The sequence below is a fragment of the Lactuca sativa genome, chromosome 8 (genome assembly GCF_002870075.4).
Source record: "Lactuca sativa cultivar Salinas chromosome 8, Lsat_Salinas_v11, whole genome shotgun sequence".
In the NCBI taxonomy this organism is placed as follows: domain Eukaryota; kingdom Viridiplantae; phylum Streptophyta; class Magnoliopsida; order Asterales; family Asteraceae; genus Lactuca; species Lactuca sativa.
The window spans coordinates 129,763,760-129,783,637 of record NC_056630.2 but is presented as its reverse complement, the minus strand read 5'-3'; the positions used below and the strand labels follow the sequence as shown (position 1 = coordinate 129,783,637).

At 33.7% G+C, this 19,878-nt stretch overlaps 1 protein-coding gene across 2 annotated transcripts; it reads left to right on the top strand.

Moving 5' to 3' along the window:
- The first annotated feature begins 14,184 nt into the window (after positions 1-14,184).
- LOC111917062 (rop guanine nucleotide exchange factor 7) lies at positions 14,185-17,294 on the top strand. Of its 2 annotated transcripts, none has more exons than XM_023912719.3 (7): positions 14,185-14,794; positions 15,054-15,170; positions 15,256-15,410; positions 15,482-15,556; positions 15,647-15,937; positions 16,033-16,395; positions 16,610-17,294. In XM_023912719.3, exons 1-7 carry the CDS (start codon positions 14,410-14,412, stop codon positions 17,015-17,017), a joined length of 1,794 nt encoding a protein of 597 aa, XP_023768487.1. In that variant the 5' UTR covers positions 14,185-14,409; the 3' UTR covers positions 17,018-17,294. The 2 variants fall into 2 exon arrangements, with proteins under 2 accessions (XP_023768487.1, XP_042753623.1); XM_042897689.2 differs by lacking the exon at positions 16,610-17,294 and adding an exon at positions 16,471-16,587.
- The last annotated feature ends 2,584 nt before the right edge of the window (positions 17,295-19,878 follow it).

Below are 19,878 nucleotides of genomic sequence, written 5' to 3'. Positions count from 1 at the left end.
TTAGTGAATGTTACGGCTACACCAGTAGAATTACAACACTCTCTATACTATCTGACTGCTAGTGAATGCTACGGCTACCCCCGTAGTCTTACAACACTTTCCTAACCGAGTCGAACACGCACTCGACCTAACCCTCAACTGAACTCGATTCCTAACCAGAACTCTAACCTGGTTCCCGAAACCTGCTATCACGTGACCCCATTGTATCAGCACCGTACCCATGCCCATGATCAAAGCGTCACAGCAAACCACGAAATCATCTACACCCTCTGGCAAGGTGAGAATCAGTGCCTCGCACAATCGATGTATGTGAGTCTCGAAGGCTTCCTGCTGCTCAGGCCCCCAACGAAGGGTTACCGACTTCTTGGTCAGTCGAGTCAAAGGAACCTCAATCTCGGAGAAGTCTCGTATAAATCTCTGGTAATAACCCGCTATACCCAAGGAATTTCGAATCTCAGATGGAGACCTCGGAATCTCCCATTGCATCACGACCTCTATCTTGGCCAAATCAACTAGAATACCCTTCTGGTTGACAAGGTGGCCAAGAGATTGCACCTTGCGCAACCAGAACTCACAATTGGAGAACTTTATAAAAAGTCTCACCCCCACTTAGACTCGACTAAGTCTTTACATTACATGAGAATTGAAGGATTTCCAATCCTTCTCGCTTTCTAATATCTCACTGATGACATCCTGTGCCTGCCAATGCTAGCGCTTAATCGCTGATTAAACCTTGAGATCTCCCATCCTCGGAAATCTCGATGAGTACTCTTGAAATCTGATCCAGTCTGACACCTCAATTCATCTCCCAGGCTGACCACTGAAGACCTTAATCTTCACTCTGGCTGATGAATCCTCGTTCTCATTTCCAATCTTGCAGTACCACTAAACTCTGACCGAACACAGCCCATGCGAAAATACAATTCTCTTGATCATGCTATGACCAACCACTTTTGCATCTAACACCTGCGACTAACATTATCCTTTTCCTATCACCAGTTCTGTCCTAGCAATGGTAGTGCCTTGAACTCCAAAGTTCATCCATAAACAATTACCGACCATACCTGAACAATGATAGAACCTCTGAACGCTGACTTCATTGGAGAACAATCACTCCAACCCTGATCGAGTATCCTCTGAATAATACTCCTGCATAGATCCCGACAAAGATCCAAAATAATAACGGTATGCGCGGAACCCACTCCGCAAGATGCATCCCTCTTTGGGTTCATCAAGGACCTTTCGGCATGCAGGATGGCATATATGATCCTTGGTAACCCAAACTCTAGCAGAAAACCGACCCGAGATCTGACTTATCCAAACTCACTCACAATTCCAAAGCGATATGTATTCCAAACATCCACCTAATATCATAGAAGATGACATACCCGCAACATCTGGAGGAATACTGACCCCCTTTTGCTGATATGACCAATCCTGCTACCCTGTAGCAGCCTAAACCCTTGGAGTGACAAACTCCCTTGTGTACTTTCTCGTATGCGCTGCACTGACTCAGGCCCTGCTGGCCTTTCACCTGATGATCAGAAGTCATGGGTCTCTTCCCGAGACCCCTACTATACGCACCTGGCACACACCTCTCATTCCAGGGTGCTCCCAAATCGATCCTGCATCTGCAACTCTTGGAAATCATATCCTTCAGGGTCTGACACCCTGTCATGCTCACTAGCTCGCTTGCCAATGGCTAAGCTGCAACAACTGGAACATCCTCTGTCCCCAAACTGGGTCACAAACTTTTCCCCGAAGCTTCTTAGATTCTCCAAGACTCTTACTGATTCGAGTATGGATCCTGTGCTTTCAGTAGTACGGGCCCAATACTACCTTCCACACCTATCCATACTTTCCTCAGCAATCCTCCCGAATCCTCTAAGTCGCTTCCTCAAACTGGTACACCCAAGTCTAACTGAGCCTCGCTAATAACTCACCGAAATATATCCTAGGCTTCCCTAGGTTCCGAACTCACCCAGTCCTCAGCTGCTGAAAGATTCCCAGTAATGTCAACTAGCTACCTCATGAATATAGCCACATGCAACAGAGATCAAATAATCCTTCAAGTAACAGACTCATCCCTATAACGGTTAGACTCAAACGAGAGCTGCGCAATAGGGTCAAATCTATCACTCTGAGATTATCCAGCCTGTGCCACTTATGACTTAGCAAATTCGCTTAATAGCTAACTCACATTACTAAGAGTCCCACAAAGCACAAAGCAAGAACCATTCAGACAATGGAAAATCTAACCATCATATTCCAATCAAATCATTCTATCCTCTAATCATGAATCTATACATGCAATTCAAAGGCTCATACAATCAGGCATAACCTAAACAGGCTATCCTATCACTGACTGATTAGTACTGGCATGCAAGTCTACAAGCACATACAATAGGCATATAAGGCATCCTCCTAGATCCTTAGCCCTAATCTAGCATGAAGTTCTCATAATCATATCATATCATAAAATATCATAACATGTATGGGTATCTTAGGGAAAACTTACTTGAGCTCGGCTGATTGCACGCATCACACGCCTTATTCTTTTCAAATTCATTTTCCTCTTTTCAAACTTCTTTTTATAAAATGATTTTACTTTTGAAAATTTTCATACCAAGTCCTTAGTTTGAGTTCAGACACACCCGAGAGTGTGGGCTGAATCTCTCAAACCAAGGCTCTGATACCAACTTGTAACATCCCAAAAATACAGGCCAAAAATTTCATTTTTAAACACGTCATTATAAAACCAACAGTGTAATAAAACATTCGTAATATCATGTCATGTCAAAACCAAAGTATAAATAATCAAACATGTTATCATAAAATAATATTAGAGTGTAATCCCAAAGATCTCATGTGCGGAAAACCATAGTGTGATGCACTGCGATCAAGCCGGCTCCTTTCCTTTAAACACAAAGTACCTGAAACCAAAACTGAAAACCGTAAGCACGAAGCTTAGTGAGTTCCCTCATCATACCACATACCATACGATCATATAACATACATATACTGTCAGGCATATCTGGGTGCCCGACCTACCCCTTCGGTCCTCTCGACCGGATACTGCCTAGCATATCTGGGTGCTGGCCTCCCCTTTGGTCCTCTCGACCGGATACTGCCTAGCATACCTGGGTGTTGGGCTCCCCTTCGGTCCTCTCGACCGGATACTGCCTAACATATCTGGGCGCTGGCCTCCCCTTCAGTATCTTTCAACTGGTAACCATGGACTATTTCACCCCCTAACACTACCACATAAAAGCATAGCATAAACACATAAGTCATATACTGCCTAACATATCTGGGTGCTGGCCTACCCTTTCAGTCTTGTCAACCGGTAAGTGGGGACTATTTCACCCCCTACTACTACCACATAATATCATATCACATATATCATAATCTGTCTAGCATAGTTGGGTACCAATCTACCCCTTCGGCCCTATCGACCGGTAACCGGGGACTATTTCACCCCCCTACTACCACTATCACATAACATCATATCATGCTAGCACATAAACATAACAGGTAGTAGCAAACATAGACAATTATCACAAAGACAATCATCTAACAACAACTCCTACTGGTGGGCCGACATTGTGGTCGTAGACCCACCGCTACTGGAAGGTAACTCACCTCACACTGTTGAAGTCCCATAGACACAATCCCACACTGCTGAAGTCCCGCAGACTCAACCCCAGCTGCTGGATGACAAATTCCCGATCTGTCAATATCAAAACATCACCCAATTAATAATTGGGTCCCACTACACAACCAAAAAAACTTACTTTGGATAATTACATTACCCCAAGCTTGGCTTATTCAAGCCCAAGGCCCAATCCGTAGGCCCGAAGTCAACTAGGAAATCAAAGCCCAACACATGGCCCAATTTTCCAAATTAGGCCTAGGCCTATACATGGTTTCATTCCAAGGCCCAACATCATATAATCATTAAGGCCCAAACTATGGCCCATCTATGGAAAATTGGGCCCAATCCCCTTACATGGGCCTTACCCTAGGCCCATTAAATTATTCTAGTCTAATTGCTTGACTTTGGATGGCCCGTTAATAACCCGATCATCAAGGCCCAATAGAAAGGCCCAATGATAAACCCAAGTGAAATTAGGGTTTCACATAAAATGATGATTAGGGTTAAGTTTCCTACTTAACCCATTAAGGACTTAATCCATTAAGTCCATTATCGCTTAGATTAATCTTTGCCAAAGTCTATTATTTAATATCTCAAGTTATTAAATAATTCTTGTGTGTGACCCGAATATTTCTTAAAGTTAGGGTTTTATTGGCATTAGGGTTTTCTAATCCAAATATTAGTCCATTTATCAATTTGTTGGCCTTTTATGTCAATTAGGGCTTTATTGGGCCTATTAAGCCCACTAAAATATTATTAAGCCCATTAGGGTTTTATTGGGTCCATTAGAGACCATTAAGCTTCATTGGGCCCATTAGAGCTCCTTTGAGCCCATTAGGGTTTCAAGCACCCCTCCCAAACGAATCAAATCACAAGGCAACCACACCGCCACCCGACATGGCGGCCGGTGGCGGCAGCCACCACCCTAAGGTGGTGGTTTTGATTTTCCTTTCATTATTCCAGTTTTGAATTACATTTACAAGGCTAGATTTCAAATGCACACACACACCTACTAACACACACAAAAACACGACGGTTCATGGCGGCAGCCACCACCTCACGGCGGTGGCGGTGATTTCTTGTGGTTTCCAGTCAAGCACACACACACACTAACCAGCAACCTTTGCTCAGAAAACGAACCCAACACCCACCTATGGTGGGTGGCGACGGCGGCAACACCCTAACGACAACAGTGGCGTGAGATCGATGGTGATATGAAGCATTTGCGATAACAGCCACCACTTCACGGTGGTGGCGAGTCTCCCTGATTCCTGCCCAACAGCTCGCGTCCAAAAATCACCAAGCCGTCGCGAGCTCGACCTGTTACGTACTCCGGTAACAACCACTTCTCGTGGTGGTGTAAGGCAGTCGGGAAATAGCACCAACCATGATAGAATAAATCCCGATGACGAGATGGTCTTCAACAAGAACGACAGCGGGGCGACTTCAGAAAATGGAACAACATCGTGGTGAGGCTTCGATGGTCGGAGAAAAGGTAGGAGAAGAATGGCGATGATGGAGCACAATAAGGAACGAACCCCCGACATCCGACGTTCCTCACCCATGCATCCACGTCCAAGGCTCCAACTCCGGTGGTACCCTTCTAGTTGTTCACGACGTCCGATGGTGGCGGTACGATGACTGGCGGCGCCTGAGGTGGAAAGGGGGGGGGGGGGGGTATAAGGGTGGCGGCTGTTAGAAGAGTTAGCGTTAGGGTTTAGGTAACCGATACTTAGCTTATATACCCGCTGTCATGTAATCTTATTTCCATAATGGAAAAAACAGTCCCCTTCTATAAAATTATTTCCAGCTATGATCCAAAATTTATCATTTGTCTCCCCGCCCCTTAAATCCTTTGCAATTAAAGTCCGAATTTTACCCTTTTAGCCCTCAGCATTATAATTCTTTACAAATTAGGTTTAATATTCACTAAACAACCCCTTAGCCCCCAAAATCTTTTCAAATGAAGTCCCAGAAATTACCACTTAGTCCCTGCCTTCATAAATATTTACAAATCTGATCCGAAACTTACACTTTCAGCCCCCGACTTCTAAAATTATGACAATTAGCTCCTCAAAATCATCCTTATATATATATATATATATATATATATATATATATATATATATATATATATATATATATATATATATTAGGGCTACCATTCGTTCATTAATTAATTAATTAATTTAATAAATAAACGGGGCTTTACATAAGGTTTATTAATATATTATCAGTTCTAATATATTGATAAGATTATTTAATTAGTATTGATCAAGAATTAATATATAATTAATTAAGTGATAAAAAAGAAGACTAATTAAATATATGAGTTGATTATGTAAATCATCCGTACTTGTATAGTGGGCTAAGACTCCATGGATTATCAAGTTGGGCTAAAACCCATAGGATACTCCATGGATGCTCCATGGTGTATTTGAACCCATGAACCCAAGGAAATGGAAAGCCATGACAATTAAGGTTTACCCTAATTGTGACTAACTATATAATGATCTTATTATTGAAGAAATTGAACACTAGTGAAACAAGTAAGGGCAAACCGATTTTAGAAGTGTTCTACTTTCTCTCAAGTTATTCCAAATGTTCATGGTGTTGTGTGAACCATTTGAGGTGTCACATTTGAGGCACTAGGCTCTTGAGCTCCATGGAATCAAGCACCAAACAAGAGGTATGTAATTCTACTAGAATTTATATTATGTGTAATTTATATTATGCTAGTTAGAACAATACCCTGGAAAATTGATATTTGCATGTATAATAGAGAAAACATAGATCCAAGGTATTTAGGGTTGCATGTACACCATATGAGTGTTAGATTGCTCAAAACGCAACAAAAGGGGGTCGAGGCTGCCATCTTTTTCACACCGAAAATCTTCTTTTTCTCTCACTAGTTTCTCTCTCTACCACTCCTAACCTCCCTTAAACCCTAGGGAACCCCCTAGCACCTGAAGGAAGCCCCGAGGCTCCCGAATTCCCGAGAAAAAAAAGGGTCTTTCGGTTTGGAAACGCTGCTCCAAGCGAAGCCTGATTTTCTATAAAACTCGTTGTAAGTAAGCTACGCCTACGCTATTTTTAATATAGCTTCTAATTAATTATAGTAACATTATTAGGAACTTAAAATAGTTATTTAGGCTATTATTATGAGTTATATAAGAGTGTTGTTTAACGCTTATATAATAGTAATAATAGCTAGACTATTAATTAGTTGCGGTTAACGTTAGACTAAACCCTAGTGGTATTGATACTAGGTTTTGTCAAGGGAAAATTGTTTTGAGATAACGAAGTGTTGTCCGAGTACCGAATCACCACCGTAACAAGTAAGTGCATAGTTAGTTTCATCTTACACATAGATATGAAGTATTTTATATAAATTACGTGTTGTGTGTGCATATTAACTGTATACTTGCTATCTATGCTGGATGAATGATTTTATATATGTTTTAAATGATTTAAACTGTATATGTATTTTATATCTACAAAACGTGTTGGGTAAAACATGGATAGATGTAATAGTTGTTGTGTGACAAAATAAAATAATGAGAGGCCTCGTTATCGATGTTATTGATGATCCATTCATCTAGCGGAGTATAGATGACAACCATGGAGTATTCCAGACAGTCCAGTGGAACGCTAGCAGGCTCACAACCTGTACGTGTTTATTTGAACTGTGTGCTCACCAGTAGTACTCCATCCCCCACATGGTTGCCTTATTTGACATGAATTGCTGAGGAACCCCCGAAGCATGTGTTGTCACCCCGATGAAAATCCTTAGGCTAGGTCCCTTATGTTAGATGTTTTAGGGACGTAAAGTGAGGTTAACGGGAACGGGTAATCGGGTTTGTTTGGTTGATGAAAATAATAAATTTATTTATTGTGGGTTGAAAACCCTATGTGCTCACCAGGCTCCCAAGCCTGACCCACTTAGTGTCTTGTATTACAGGTAGTGGCGCATGAGCATAGATGTTGGGATGAGAGATAAGGGATTATAGGCCTGTAAATATGAAATAATGTAGTAAGGCTTATGTTGTACTGTTTATGCTTTTGATCTGTATCGGACATGACATCCCGAGTCTTTTAATGAAATACATTTCTATGGAAATTCTTTGATAAATCTTTATCATATTTTGTTTTGGGAACGAATTCCGCAACTCTTTTATTTAAAATGTTACTCTGATTTTTAAACAAAGCATAAACAAATTGGTCTTTTCTGGCCGTGAAAATAGGGATGTCACATAATGGCCCAAAAATCATAAGGCTAATGGCCCAAAACCCTTCTAGCACAAAAGCGGCCCAAACCAAGAAAGTCAACCAAGGTCAAAGCTAATGTGTATGCCCGACGTACTCAGCTTACGCCCCCATACTCCCTCGATGGCCATTACGCGCATCGTATGAGCTGGGTACGCCCTGTGTATGACACAACGGATCACCTTCACCCTCAAGTGCTTAAACGATTAATACATCACGTCTAAGTCTCAAATCTGGTACCTAATGATGTCCTAACATGTAAAGTTGGCAACTTTACTCCCATGCATGACTTAATGGGACCCAAAACTCAAAGAGAACCATAATAAGGATCCTAACACATGCATAGACCGATATACCTCATAAACACTGCATATCCTAACATATGCATAGACCAATATAACTCATAAAGATTGTATTTTTATGGACAAGGGACCTCAAAGGTGCTAAGAACTATCAGCTATGGCTTCTAGAGTGGACCATACTCTAACATATTAAAGGACCCAAAAAATGCACAAATGGAGCCCTAACTTGGATCTAGCATAAGGAAACATCAAGTTGAGAGCATTATACTCAAATAGCTTGCAAATATGATTATGATGTTGGATCTATAAGCTCAAGCCACTCCAAAGCAACCTCCAAGAGTTCTTCTTCCTTCAAATCACTAAAAACACCACCAAAACTCACTTCCAAGCTCAAATCTCACAAATGTCAATTAGGGTATCGATCTTAGTGTATAGATAGGTGGAGGCTGGTCATTAAGAGGTCCAAGGGTGTCATAAGTTGTTTAAATAGGGCACAAATTCTAAAAATTAGGGTTTTCCCATGCATAGCATACGCCCTACGTACTCCCACGTACGTTTAGCATACATGGGTGTTTCCACGTTAATTCTTCAAGCCAGTACGCCTAACGTACTCGGCTAGGGCTAAAATGAGAAGAATTTACAATAAGGGTTAAAAAGGTACATACAGCTAAATCTCGAATGTTACACCATCTGACGAATATGACTTGTAAAATGTCCTGTTTTATAATTGTTTGTAAGCACTTAGACTATGTTTAACACATTAGTTAAAAAAACTGACTCATAGCTGAAAGCATGGCCGACCCATGGGCCTGGTCAAGTTGGGCGACTGCCTCGGGCACCCAAACGCCAAAGGGCCCCCATTTTATATTTGTTATATTCGTTATATAATAGCAACACATTAGAGAATGAGAAAAACTAGATTAACTAGAAATCTTGAATCTTAAATAAGAAATAGAAGAATGACAATCAACTATTGCATCTAGAGTGACGTCATTTGAATTTTCCATAGAATCTATTATTGAAGAGTCACGACGCCTTCTTATAATGTCTTTATCTCGAATGACCCCATTTTTCATTTTGCCCAGGGTCTCAAATTGTCTTGGACCGAAAATGGCTAAAAGTTAGCTTATAGAAATTATGTCTAGTAAAAATTAGATGACAAACTATTTGATATATATATATATATATATATATATATATATATATATATATATATATATATATATATATATATATATATATATATATATATATATATATTGACAAATATGTTTTTTTATAATAATATTTCAAATTTCTAAATAAAAAACTTCTAAAAACTAATATAAATAGCTTTTTAAAAAGCAAGTTTGTAAGTTTATTTTTTAATTTGCTAAAGATAGCAACTTAAAACAAAAACTCAAAAAAAAAAAAAAAAAAAAAAAAAAAAAAAAAAAAAAAAAAGCGGCACACCAAACACATAATCTAGATAACCAAATAACTTCATTTAATCTTGGATATTAATTTTTTATTTTCCTTGATTTATTAAAATGATTAGGTTATATTTTAAACTTTGTAGTATAACCAATAATTATTGAAAGAGTGATTTAAAATAAACCTCCCCATCCCCAACTACACATATGTACCCTAAAAAAGTCTACCCACATTTGTTTTTGAAATATGACGAATTTTTTGGGTCTAATTGTTAAGATGCCGTTTGCCATTTTTATATATGTAATTATGTATGCATGAACATATACATACCTGATACCTGTATTTATGAATTACGTATATATGTGTATTTAAAATGGATGCAAGCCCACTACTTTGTTCAATATTCACGATTATGTATACACCCTGATGGCCTGATCCAATAAAACAATCTATTTTATAAAAAAATAAAATATTCTTCTATTTTTTTTTCTATCAAATTTTTTATAATTATGACATTTATAATATTTAATAAAATTAATTAATTTTTATTATACTCGTCATCATTTAAAAATGATAAGAGGACGGTTAGGAAGAATTGATAGAAGGATATTTAGTTTTTCATTTTATAGTTACACTCACACAGGGACAATTATATTGTTTGATAAATTGATATATATATATATATATATATATATATATATATATATATATATATATATATATATATATATATATATATATATATATATATATATATATATGGACAATTATATAGAATAAGATATTTAATCTTTTTTTGACTTTAGAGATAAAATCGCAGGTTATGAAACAAATTCGTTGGAAAATAAATTTGAAAAAAAAATTATTTCTTTTATAATTTTTTTTTCTATTTTCTACAACAATTTTTTATAAAAGGTAGTGATTTTTAATTTTGTAAATTGAAAAAAAAAAGATTAGATATCTAAAAGTATTTTTTCTATATTTTTAGGATTTTTTTTAGCTTTATGCATTTTTTATTGATCTTTCATATATATATATATATATATATATATATATATATATATATATATATATATAGAGAGAGAGAGAGAGAGAGAGAGAGAGAGAGAGAGAGAGAGAGAGAGAGTGTGAGAGTGGGAAAATCCATAGAAAATGCATAAACCTAAAGAAACCACAAAAAACCCTAAAAATGTATAAAAAAATACTTTTAGGTATCTAATATTGTTTTGACTTTACAAACATAAAAACCACTACTTTTTTTTAATAAAATTGTTGAAAAAAAATTAGTAACTTTTTTTTTCATTTTTTTTTTCCAACAAATATGTTATAAAACCTATGATTTTTTGTCCTATAAAGTAAAAAAAATATTAGATATCTTAAATTATTATTTTTTGTATGTATTAGTATTGATTTTCTAGGTTTTAGGGTTTCAAAACTTTATGCATTTTCTATTGATTTGCAATATATATATATATATATATATATATATATATATATATATATATATATATATATATATATATATATATATATATATATATTCAAGTAGGTTAATACAAAAACATAAATACTTTGCGAAAATGCAAAAACAAATTTTAGCTTATAAAAATCAAACAAAGTTACTTTAGAAATCAAATTTATTAGCAATAAATTAAAAATAATAAGTTTACATCAGAGGGTGTTATGATAATATAGATTTAAAAGTGGTTTTAACAACCGTTTTTTTTTTTCACGTCGTTAACCATTTTTTAATTTACGTTTTCATAATAAAAAAGTCAAAAACATGCTTTGCAAATATGAAACAATTTCTCATATATCAACGATTATCATCATCTAGTTCATAATTTGGATGAATTATTGTCCAAAATATAAGGTTGAGGTGACACAATCTCATAGGTTTTACTTGTTTTCACGTTTTCGTATATTATTTATATTTTCTCATGAGCCCTTATATATATATATATATATATATATATATATATATATATATATATATATATATATATATATATATATATATATATATATAAGTTCAATTGAGAAAATAAAAAAGGTTGAGAATGAGAGAATCGTTCTCAGCCACTCATTTATTTTTGCCGCAAAAGCCTTTGTTGTACCGTAGAAATAAGGAATACACATGTGTTTCCAACAAAACATGTTTCCTTAAACTATATTAATCACTACCTTAATATATACAAAAACATAGTTTTTTTAATTTTTAAGAAACTATTTATATCGAAAAATGATTTTAAATATACCAAAATTCATTATTTTTTATTCTCTACAAATAGACATCCATAATGATATATTTTTAAGATACAATAAAAAACTTATTTATTTTTTTTTATATTTTCAGCTATCGTTATTCATAAATGAATAAAAATGCATCAGATTTTTTCTACAGTACATTCGTTATTCACTTATGAATAAAAATATATAATTAATTTTTTTTTACAGTTTAAGTATCATTTATACTACTTATTCATATATGAATAACAAATTAACTGTAACAAAAATCAGATAAATGTTTTATTCATATATGAATATAAAATATGACAACAACTAATACACGTTTTATTCATATATAAATATAATATATGATGAAAGATGATGTAAAAAATATATTTTAAGTAAAAGAATTTTATTGCGTGTCATATTCATATATGAACGATACTTAAACTATAAAAAAAGTTAGACATACGTTTTATTCATAAGTAAATAACGAATATACTGTAATAAAAATCTGATAGATTTTTTTATTCACTTATGAATAACGAAAGCTGAAACTCAAAATTTTTTATTTTATTTTATCTTAAAAGTATATCAATATATAAAAAATAAAAAATTATGAATTTTGATATATTTAAAATAATTTTTCGATAATAATGACTTTCTAAAAATAAAAAAAACGAAAAAAAAAATATATTTTTATGTATATTAAGGTAATGATTAACATAGTTTAAGGAAACATATTTGGTTGGAAAACACATGGTTATCCATTATCCATTTCCGACGGTACGCCTTAGTGTTTTGCGGCAAAATAAATGTGTGGCTGAGAAGGATTCCTCCATTCTCAACCTTTTTTTTTCTCAATTGAACCCTCCTATATATATATATATATATATATATATATATATATATATATATATATATATATATATATATATATATATATATATATATATATATATATATCACTTGAGATTAGTATTTGTGTTCTTATACTAAAAGTATTTTGTATTGTAAATTTCGTTTCCTCCATCACAGTAATATATATATATATATATATATATATATATATATATATATATATATATATATATATATATATATATATATATATATATATATATATATATATATATATAAAGTAATTTTGCTTTAATCAAATATACTAATATGCCTTTTGTATAAGACTTGATTGGAGTGACAAATAATCTTTAGTATGGTTGAGGTGACCACAAATTTGGTAGTTCCTTGCCTACCACTCCAATTAAATTAAACATGAATAATGCTTTAACTTTTTACTAATCCTTTTTATTGAAAAACAGTAATGTTTTATAAGATTAAATACAAAAAATAATAACTTAATTTATATTAATTCTATATCTAATGTATCTTTAACACAAATAATTGCATACTCGTATTTTCGTATATTTTTCTTCAATACAGACCATTAATTCTATATTAACTTCCAAATATTGATATAAGTCAACAACACAAATACTAAAAATTAACATAAAAGTATATTATTGTTTTGCATTAAATAAATAATCATCATGTCACCATAACAATGACTCTAAGATAGCATGTTCTAATCTTAAGGGGATTCAATAAGAGATAACCATGCAACCTGTTTTGGTGTCTTAGCATTTTGACATAGCCTTTCCCGGTTTCCCCATATTCCCAATAAATCGGGAAAGAAACCCATTTGCATGAAATAAATTACATTATTGCTATATACATTAATATTTTAAATAAAATATTATTTTGCATGAAATATATATACATTATTGCTATGCTATAATGCTATTTATATTTATATGTTACTCGCATAAGTTCTAAATAGCATAGTATTTTGCCAAGTTAATATATAATTCAATGAAATATAATAACATTAAAACTTCTATTGAATTGATTCCCATTCTTGTGATTACGTGCTATGAGGAGACAAGTGTTCTTGGCGTCATCATGTTGTGTCCATGGCATGCATATGAATAGCATCCCCACCCTTGTGCGAAAGTGAAATTACCTAGTTGCCCTCTATTAAGTACCCTCCACAATATAGCATTTCTAGTGAAAATAAATGATGTTTAATGGCACAAAGTGATTTCGAACTTTAAACTGTAAACAAGAAATATACTTTTTTGAAATTTTTAATAGTGGTTTTAAAACTTTATAGAATTTAGATTTAAAACAAAAGGAATAACGTTCAGGGTAATTTGGTCATTTTATTAATCATAAAGATAGTCTCATAATTACCAATTTAGCATATTGCATCCCTAATAACACGCTCCCTTGACATTACTTTGAGAACAAAATTTCAAATTATCACACATAATTATGCAAACCAAACGAACCCAACCAGGAGGCGCCTTGTTCAAGCAAACACAAAGAAACCCTCTCTATGAATTCATTGTATATAACAAAAACCCAAACATCGGTTAAAGCTCCAACAGCCAAGAAGAAGCTGACAAGATCAACCAAACCCAGATAACCTGTTGTTTAATTTGCAGTATTGATTCTTAGTCGGAGGTTGGTTTTCCAAAAAAAATGGATATTACATTGCAAGGATTCGGCATGGTAGTGAATAATTCTGCGTATGATGATGATTCACCTTGTATTGTTGTTGATTGTGGGAGGAAATCAGAGGAGGAAGGTGGGAAGAAAGATATAAGGGGTTGTTTGGATACATGTGAAGAAGAAGAAGAGTTTGGTGGAAATACTAGCTCAAGCTCTGATTTCACGACGTTATTTGAAACTTCTTTAAATGAACAGCATATCACTAGCTTTGAAGACTCATCTTCTCCTTCTTCCAAGGATGTAAACATCTTGAATCATGAGGTCGAAGCCCCACATTGTACCGATTCTGATAGTTCTGTGCAACCCCTTTTGGGTCAAAGAAATTTAGGGAAACAAGGGCCAACACCACTCTCAGGTACTGTTTTTACCAATTTGTTTGTTCTAATTTCTGATTCAGAACCAAAAAATTATGCCAAATGATCACGGTGTTTCTCCTTTCGGTTCATAACTTAGTGTTTTATCTTTCAGTTTGATGATTCTTATGTTTATCTTTGACATGGGGTTTCAGTTAGTTGTTTGGTTGTGATTATATTTAGGGTCAAATAATTAGCAATTGGTGATTTTCTCCTAGTTTGATCTGTAATCGTTCATCTTTGATTTGGGGTTTTTGATAGAGATTGAAATGATGAAAGAAAGATTCTCGAAATTGTTACTTGGAGAAGACATGTCTGGTTGTGGGAATGGTGTTTGTACAGCTTTGGCCATCTCGAACGCAATTACAAATCTTTGTGGTAAAACCAATATCGAATTCAGCCGTATATTATTACAACACCTTCGATATCCATTGATTTCTCTATGTTTTTCTTGAAATTTCAGCCACACTTTTTGGACAAATATGGAGGCTTGAACCTCTACGCGCTGAGAAAAAAACAATGTGGCGAAGAGAAATTGAATGGCTTCTTTGTGTTAGTGATTACATCGTTGAGTTGATCCCATCTTGGCAAACTTATCCAGATGGAAGCAAGCTTGAGGTGAAATAAAAATATTTTTATTATTTTTAATAATCTTTTAAAAGTTCTAATGTTTCGATATTGATTGTTAGGTCATGACTAGCAGACCCAGGTCCGATCTTTATGTTAACCTTCCAGCTCTTCGTAAATTAGACAACATGCTTCTCGTGAGATTTTCAACTCTTTTTTCTTTGTAATTCTTTTTTTTTTTTTTTTTAAATATGAAGTTGAAATGAAATGAATTTTGATTGTTACAGGAGATATTGGACAGTTTTGAAAAAATGGAGTTCTGGTATGTTGACCAAGGCATTCAAGCTCTTGAAACAGATGGTTCCTCGTCTTTGTGTAAAGTGGTCCCACGCCAAAAAGAAAAATGGTGGCTCCCGGTCCCACGGGTCCCTACTGGCGGTCTCTGTGAGACCGCCAGAAAAAATCTGCAAAGCAAACGCGATTCCACAAATCAGATACTAAAAGCCGCAATGGCTATCAATAGTATCACTTTAGCAGATATCGATGTTCCCGAATCATATTTGGAATCACTTCCCAAGGTATATATATATCAGATAATCAGATATTTGATTAATAGTCAGACAAACAGTCTTTTAAACATCTTGAAAATGAAATTTATTATTTTTGTTTGCAGAATGCGAAGGGTAGTTTAGGCGATATTATTTATCGATATATTTCATCGGAACAATTTTCACCCGAGTGTTTGTTGGAGTGTCTTGATTTATCATCGGAGCATCAAGCTCTTGAGACAGCGAACCGTGTGGAGGCTTCCATTTACATATGGAGACGAAAAAACAACAACACGAAACCTTTAAACAACATTGTGAGTAGGTCCTTTTCAAGGTCATCATGGGACAAAGTTAAGGATTTGGTTGCTGATGCGGATAAAAGGGAAACATTAGCGGATAGAGCTGAAAACCTCTTGCTTTGTTTAAAACAAAGGTTCCCTGCCCTTCCTCAAACCACTTTGGACATGAGTAAAATCCAATATAACAAGGTATATATTTATATCTTCAAGTTAAACACAAATGGCCTTTTTTTTAACATTTAAATTGTTTGTGTACAATATCAGCTAGACACAGTCTCATCCATCTGTCTCTTTCTATGTTAAAAAGGTTGCTTTAGATATCTAACTAGCACAAATGTTGTAAATTTTTATATAAGTAGTTTCATATTGTTATTAAATTTATAGTTTCGTGTATGTATTTTAGGATGTTGGAAAATCCATCTTGGAGAGCTACTCAAGAGTGTTGGAGAGCCTAGCATTCAATATAACAGCTCGAATTGATGATTTACTTTACGTGGATGACTTGGCAAGACATTCGGATAAATTCTCATCAATTTCTAACCGTGAAATCGTTTCCAAAACAATCATTGGAAAACCATACACACTTCACACAGTTACCACTCCTTATAGAACCACTTTCACCACACCGAGTCTTTCACCTTCACATATAAATAGTCCAAAGAAAATTATGACCGATTATTTGACCATTGACCAAAAAGGTAAGCACTATGCGGGTCACGTTGCAAGGTCAAACTCATTTTCGGGTAGGACTCGAGGAGCGTTACAGAAGATGGGACTTTCGGGGTCTAATGGCTCGGTTGGGTTGAGTTGAGTTGACTCGGATGGGTTTGGATGAGTTTGATGTTTGTAGATGGGTGAATCAGAGTCTATATATGGATATGTTTAAGCTTTAAAGTGTAGGTAGGTGATGGCATTTGTACATCTCGGTTTTGTCCTATTGAGTAACGAGTCTTGGTTCAGTTGACTCGGGCCTTTGGAAGGACTGTGTAGTAGTGAAGTTGTGTAAATAAATGCCAATTTTTGTTTTCCACAAATAAGATAATTTTCTGAAAGGGAATAAGATAAAATATGATATCCAATTATTATTATATATATGAACCAACTCGTATATTTATACTTTGTATCATCATATAAATTGAAATGTTTTATTTGTATAATCATATAACTAAGATAGCATATACCAGATAAAAACATTTTAAAAAAATTATATTAGAACAAATATAACAATAATTTTTAAATAAAACCAATTATGATATTATAAACTTGTAAATACACCCCAGACGATTTGCCTGTTTAATATTTTATTTGTAGTTGGCTTTCTAAATTTCACTAATTTAATATCAATTTACCAAATGTAGCAGTGTAACTAGGGGTGAACAAACCGTTTTTTTTTTTCAAACCGAATCAGTTCAGTAAACTGGTTCGGTTCAGATTCGTGAATAGTAAAACCGGTTCAGCCATAAAGCGGTTCGGTTCAAACCGGTTGCATCATAGATCGAACCTATCTAAACTGGTTACACCGGTTCTAAACCGGTTCAATCGGTTCTAAACCGGTTCGATCGGTTTGACTACCGGTTCATGGTTATTAAACTGGTTCTAAACCGGTTTCAATATCTAAAATCTCGAACGGGTGCAAACCGGTGGTTCGGTTCTTGAATCAGTTCGGTTCATAGTGGACCGGTTTACCAGTTCAGTGACCGGTTCGGATCCTGAACAGGTTTTTTTGTTCAAGCCTAAGTTTAACTCGAGTATATTTTATTTGTAGCACAGGTATATTTTGGGCTGGCGCATCTTAGCTGAAGGGCAAGCCTTTTGGGCTTTTGAGGAATGTTTGATTTTAGGTTCTTTACAGTTTGCTTATATACAAATTCTTGTAAAACATTATTTTCATAAAACCGAACAAATACCCTCTCGTTCGATGAAAGTTTTGTAACTTACCTATTATAATAGATCATAACTCAAACTATCATAGATATATCAACTTCTTAGGTCACGTTCACGGATTGAAATTAGAAGATGAAATTTAAACTTACAAATCTCATTTGGATATTGAAAATTTAAAACCAATCACATCCAATTATAACCTGAAGTCTAATATGCGTCATATATATTGTCAGGATCTAGTCAGGATTTTAAAGAAAATCTTGACCATGTATTTCGTAAAGGCTAAGAACGTCAAACGTCGTTTTTGGATATGGCACAATCACGTTTGTGTATGTCCGAAGAAGATAGTGAAGACTCGATGATATTATCTTGTGCGATGAACATCAACGGGAAGTAATCTAGGTGAGTTTTTTTTTCTTATTTTTCTATTTTTTATTTTTTGTATTCCTATATAAAATTAAACTCGTTTTTAGTTTTTTTTTTTTAATTTGTTTTTTTTTTTTTTTATCTTTTTAGCTAAAGTTTCTTCTATTTTTTGTAGTTTTATGAATTGAAAGTCGTTCAAGTTTCACAGTATATGGACATTTGTTTTTTAGTACGGCAGAGTTAGTGGTTAGCAATTAGTACACGAAAGTAGTTAGGATCACGAAACCATCAATGCCCGCAATAGAACTTGAAACCTTTAATTTAAAAGACAAAATATCTACCAAATGGGCTAGTCCCAGATTGACGGACTTTAGAAGTCATTAATAATAAGAGAATATTATTTTATATTATATCATTTTTAATCATAATTTTGTAGATCATATCATTTTGTAGATCATAATATAGTTAACTAAATCAAGTTTTTGTTCACAAAAACATTTTGGATTATTACATATTTTTTTAATAATATAATGTTAAATCACAAAAAATGCGATTAAAGATAATAATATTTTTTTGATAATAATAAAATAAAAATCATAAATATATTGAATAATAAAATTTTTGTATCATAATATTTTAAATCATCTAATATCATAGTTTTTCTATTTTTAAATGCAATCTTCTAAAATAAAATATGAAAACAATATACCTACTTTTTTTTCAAATAGTAAATAATATAACATATTTTTTAAAAAGATTTATGATTTGTAGAAAAAAAACCTCACAGTTTTTATAATAAAAACTTGGATTCCTTGTAAAAAAACTTGTCTCTCATTAACAACATTGTTTGATTTTTCTTTGCCAACTCATTAAATTGTTTGATTTTTCTTTGCCAACTCATTAAATTGGTAAGAGAAATAACTTCTTTACTTGCTTTATGAATTTAGAGACAAAAGAATTTCATTATATTTTTTTATAAAATTTATTATTTCTTTAAATTACAATGAGAATCCTTAAAAGTATATTTTTAAAAAAAATTTGGTAACTTACTAGTCTTGTAAATAGAAAGATCCTTTAGAATTTTATGATTTTTGGCGATTCTTTTAAGGTTTTTTATAAAATAAAAAAATAAAAAAAATTATATATTTTTTAAAATTGTCATGATTATGTTGATTTTGTAAAAAAGTAAGTTTTAAAAAATTTGGTTTTTTAATTTTTATTTTACAAAGAAAAAGAAAGTTATTGCAAAAAACTAAGTAGGAAAAAAATCAACCATAAATCTACTCTAATAAATGAAGGTTTTTATTTATTTTTATTTTTTTATTATTATTTTTTTTTTTGTCATTTGTCACATTCTCATTCATTTTGCCAAATGTCATTTTGTGGTTATTTTCAATTAATTTTTATTACAAATGTCATTTT

What these genes read in the sequence shown, in the direction of transcription:
- LOC111917062 (XM_023912719.3), top strand. Translation starts at nt 14,410, where the DNA reads ATGGATATTACATTGCAAGGATTCGGCATGGTAGTGAATAATTCTGCG. An exon ending in AATTAGACAACATGCTTCTC is followed by an intron (nt 15,557 to 15,646) that starts GTGAGATTTTCA and finishes TGATTGTTACAG; the next exon opens with GAGATATTGGACAGTTTTGA. An exon ending in GTAAAATCCAATATAACAAG is followed by an intron (nt 16,396 to 16,609) that starts GTATATATTTAT and finishes TATGTATTTTAG; the next exon opens with GATGTTGGAAAATCCATCTT.